We start from the raw sequence: 5,000 nt of genomic DNA, 5'->3' as shown, positions 1-5,000 counted from the left end.
TATATTACTTATCCCCAATGTATAACATACTTCTTAATCCCCTTTGAATATATATATATATATATATATATATATATATATATATACATACCTTCTATACATTTAATAAAATATTGACCATCCACAATATGTAATAGAATAATTAACCTCCCTTGAATATACGTTATAAATATCTTCTATACATATAATATATTGATAAACCCCAATATATGCATGCACTTCCATTATACTCCGTGTAGTTGTTTTTTTTTATAGGGTAGTCAGGATATAAATGCATTTCATCCAATGATATGCATGATATTAGTGCTATGAGACTAATAAATAAAATGTTATTTTCAATCTATGAACATTGTTTTACATGGCACAAAAAGCATGATCAGTGTATACATATAAATAAATATAAATACATATATTTGCACATACTGATCATGTGTAAAAACATATACATATATATGTTTTTGTGCCATGTAAAATGATGTCCATAGTTTCAAAATAATATTTTCTTTAATAGTCTCATAAAATTATCACTCATAACATTGCATGAAATATATTTATATCCTGACTCCCCTATTGAAAAAAACAAACAAACTGCACTGAGTATAATGGAAGTGCATGCAAAAAAGTATCCTTATATATTAAAAAAAAAATATACTATCAATTTTATCTTCATCCTGTCCATCTATACAATTAATACTTTGTATCACTTCTTTGCTTATTTATAAACATACACTGATAACATTCTAATAAAATATCCTCACACTGTAACAATTATACCTCCCAAGTATTACTTGTACTTACTGTATATTTAATATATGTCGCTCATCACCCCCTAACACTATTCTGAGTGATAAATAGTATTTTATCTTTGACTTTTAGAGGAACACTTATCACCCTGAATGGACATTAATATAATCACCCTATTGTATTGCCTAGGCTTAGGATAGATTTAATCACCCCATTCAATGTGAAGACTAATCTCATTCCCCAAATTTTATTTTATTTTTGAATTATTTTCAGAATTAAGCCTGAGTGTGATGCAAATGCAAAAGCATCAGCACTTGTATATCTGCCCCTTTACTGATAAATTAGAAACTTATAATGACATATGGACAGATTTAGGACCTATAAGGATCCCATTATATTTTGCCCCTGACACCTGAGCACCAGGATCAGGGACTGTAAACTCTAACCCCCCCCCCGACCCTATGTACTGAGTATTATGTCACCAGGAAAGGGGAAAAAAATGTTATTTTGTTGTATAAACTTACACTCTTCTATTATTTCCAGGAGCCAAACAGTGAAAAAACTAATAATGGGATTCACTACAAACTGCAGCTGTTATATAGTAATGGTAAGTGCCTATTGTGCATCTATTTGTTTATTGTTTTAATTATTTTATTAGGAATTGTCAGATAATAATAATGTTCAATATTTAGAAAATCTTCACAGTAGTAAATGGTGACCTTTTCTATTTGTAACTGTAATTAAATGTAAATTTTGCTCCTAATATTTCTAAAATTGATTGAAACCAAGTTTTAATCAGTCATCTGCCATACAGGACATGAACTTTTTATAATATTTGTGCTAAGATACATATAAAGAAATAGCATAAAAATGAAATAAAAAAAAATGGTAAAAGCAGAGTAAATAATCCAATAATATTAAAGGAAAAAGGTAAAATTAGATTATTATATAATATCTCAGTATGTTTTTTTTCTGTATTAGACACAACCTGAACGAACCATAATATCAATAATATTGTTTATGATTTGTAAGTAGTTGATGATGAACTTCATGTCATAATTATATATAATAATATTGTAATAATTGATGACTCATATTTATTTCCTATACAGGAGTTAGAACTGAACAAGATTTATACGTTCGGCTAATAGATTCAATGACCAAACAGGTGAGGACATTTATTCTCATTGCAACCTGTGAAAAGTTTGTGATAGACTTACATTTTAATATTGTCACTTATGGGGACCCTGCAGCCTCTATCATTTCCCCCCATGTAGAGTGTGTTTTCTATATATTCATCTTGCATTGTGTGATCCCCATGTTATTATTATATATGTAGCAGGGTGAAATGGCAGCTTGTTCCTATCTGCTCTCTATTCACCTCTTAGCCCCCCATCTCCATAATTCAAGCTGCAAGCTCCAGGGGTCACCAGAACCCGTCCATTCCCTGCCTCCATCACCCAGTCCCTGTCACAGCTTGTAAATAACATAATTACACCGAGGTGCTTATTAAATAATTTAACCTGTCGTGTCCAACTTCCCTGATAGGAACTAGAGGTTATCAATAAAATCCACAGCAATTATATGGGGGACAACAGAGTGGAATTCATTCAATAGTCCAGTGACCTATCTATCTTTCTATCTATCTATCTATCTATCTATCCTAATACCTATCTATTATCTAACTATCTATCTATCTATCTATCTATCTATCCATCTATCTATCTATCTATCTATCTATCTATCCTAATACCTATCTATTATCTATCTATCTATCTATCCATCTATCTATCTATCTATCTACCTATCTCATATCTATCTATTATCTATCTATCTATCTATCCATCCATCCATTTCTTTCTATCTATATCTATCTATCCATCCTAATATCTATCTATCTATCTATCTATCTAGCTATCTATCCTAATACCTATCTATTATCTATCTACCTACCTATCTCATATCTATCTATCCATCCATCCATCCATCCATCCATTTCTTTCTATCTATATCTAGCTATCCATCCATCCATCCATCCATCTATCCATCCATCCATCCATCCATCCTAATATCTATCTATCTATCTATCTATCTATCTATCTATCTATCTATCTATCTATCTATTCATTTCTTTCTATCTGTATCTATCTATCTATCTATCTATCTATCTATCTATCTATCTATCTATCTATCTATCTATCCATCCATCCATCCTAATATCTATCTATCTATCTATCTATCTATCTATCTATAATAATTTGGAGCATTATAGGGTCAGTGCCTTCTCTATCCTATTTCAGCCCATTTTGCTGAATATTTCCTCGCAGGCAAAAGAACAAACTTGTTATTTCTGTTGTCTTCTTAGCCCAGTTAATTTCGGATTTGTCACTGATGCCACTTGAGTCCCCTCCTAAGGAGGAGATGAAGTGACAGGCAGCAGGCAGGGGGACAGTGGACCCTTGAGCACTGCTATCAATGCTCCACACAGGACTGCATTCATTCTAGAGCCCTCTCCACTTGACAATGTCCCTTTTATTTCCTTTGTATATAAACAGCTAAATGTTTTCGGAAATCACTGCTGACTAATTAAGAGGACGATGAAGCTGATGAATAAGTTTTAGTGCAAAAAAAAATAAAAAAAATAAAAAAAACAGCCAAACAGGGTCAGTCATGTAACTCCCTATTTATTGTGCATTTTGCTGGTGGTATGTGAGCAGAGCATGGAATCCAGGGCATTTCATCTCCTCATAGCCCAGTAACTGATCAAAGAGTCAATGGTGCTGAACCGACAGTTTATGGATTCCTGTTTGTGCTACATAACCAAAAATAAATCATTTCTAAATACTAGGAGAGGGAGACAATCAGCACTAGTCCTATAGCAATGCCTGGATCAACAAACATGTGCAGGGACCCATCAGTGTTGTGTCTATGCAGGCTGCTGGTTTGCAAACACTGGCTGTTATTAAAGCTGTTCTGTTCTATTATTCTTATTACTACACATATGTAGCTTCTGCGCTTCCAGCAGTGCAGGCAACAGGCGAGGATCCAGCCTATCTGCGCTGCTCCATCCATAATATTATGGGGGTACTTCTAGTTTTAGGACCCTATTATTCTTATTAGTAATAGATATTCCTATATGACGATTTGCAGAGGTAGCAACTCGATTGCATAAAAATGACTTTTTTTTTGCTAATATCTACAAACACACCACTTGCAATTTTTTCCGACTACTGTGCTGGAACCTTCCCAAAACTAGTTTTTCCTGTGAATTTTTCCCATCGGATAACTTTACATGATGCGTTTTATAGCTATAAAAATAGCCGCATGGTAAAGACGCAATGATTTTGCGCACCGAAAAAAAAAGGTTAAAATCCAGTTACTATATCCATAAGGAATTGAGATAAAGGAACTTCCAAATCCTCTCCAGCAGCAGGTTTTTTTTAATATTTTTTTTTGTATTTTATAGAATAAGTCAATATCGAGCGACAGTATCTGCAGATCTGTAAGGGTTGGATGGGTGAGAAGGATAAGAGATGACAGGCCCCTGCTCACCAGTGGACGGGGGCCCCATGTGTTCAGGATTAGTGCCGTGATTCCCTAGTCTAGGACACAATTGATCCAGATGATTTTGGTTAGCAGGACCAGGGCGCAGGAGTTACCTCTTTGCGTAAAGTGATGAGACCCAGATGGATGAAGAGGGGGACCTGGAGAAGATGCTGTGTGGGGCCCCTCTGGAAGCCTCCTTAGCGATGGATTACAAGGAGCTGGGTCTGTGTCCATGATGTGTGACCGAGCTATAGATACACAGCCCCGGGTTAGCATTGCGCAGGGTGACGCACTGGTGTTTTTTTGGAGCGCACTGGTGTTTTTTTGGAACGCACCGAGTAAGGATAAAGCGTTCAGCCGGTCTCCTATGGCACCGAGCCCGGCTTAGAAGTTGGCTCATCCATGGCTGGCAATCTAGTAACATCTCAGAGCCGGCTATGTGACACTCAGCCCTGGAGGAAGCGGCACTGCAGCCCCCTCCATCCTCCATTGCTTCCCAATCCTTCTCCATCCAGCTAGGATTGCGCACCTATAGCCCCGCACCATCTGTCAGAGCCTATGCTCAAAACCCAGTCATCCGTACTCCCAGACACTCTGCCTTTTTACCAAAGAAAAATCATTGTTAGCACTTTCAAAATAAACACCAGATTGCCCATTAGCACTTTCTTCCTAAATATCATCCAGTGATCAGCAGATTGTGCGCGCTCGTC

At 35.9% G+C, this 5,000-nt stretch overlaps 1 protein-coding gene across 21 annotated transcripts in view; it reads left to right on the top strand.

Annotated features, from left to right (window-relative positions):
* The window catches only part of EBF3 (EBF transcription factor 3), a 213,166-nt gene that overhangs the window by 1,933 nt on the left and 206,233 nt on the right, over positions 1-5,000 (top strand). For all 21 annotated transcript variants that reach the window (XM_075348454.1, XM_075348459.1, XM_075348453.1 and 18 more), the window contains exons 3-4: positions 1,288-1,351; positions 1,857-1,912. In XM_075348454.1, the coding sequence (XP_075204569.1) occupies positions 1,288-1,351; positions 1,857-1,912 (120 nt within the window). The remainder of the gene's footprint in view (positions 1-1,287; positions 1,352-1,856; positions 1,913-5,000) is intronic.

Source organism: Anomaloglossus baeobatrachus, chromosome 5, assembly GCF_048569485.1.
Source record: "Anomaloglossus baeobatrachus isolate aAnoBae1 chromosome 5, aAnoBae1.hap1, whole genome shotgun sequence".
In the NCBI taxonomy this organism is placed as follows: Eukaryota; Metazoa; Chordata; class Amphibia; order Anura; family Aromobatidae; genus Anomaloglossus; species Anomaloglossus baeobatrachus.
Note: the sequence above shows the minus strand (reverse complement) of the source record. Positions and strands in the feature narration are given on the sequence as shown.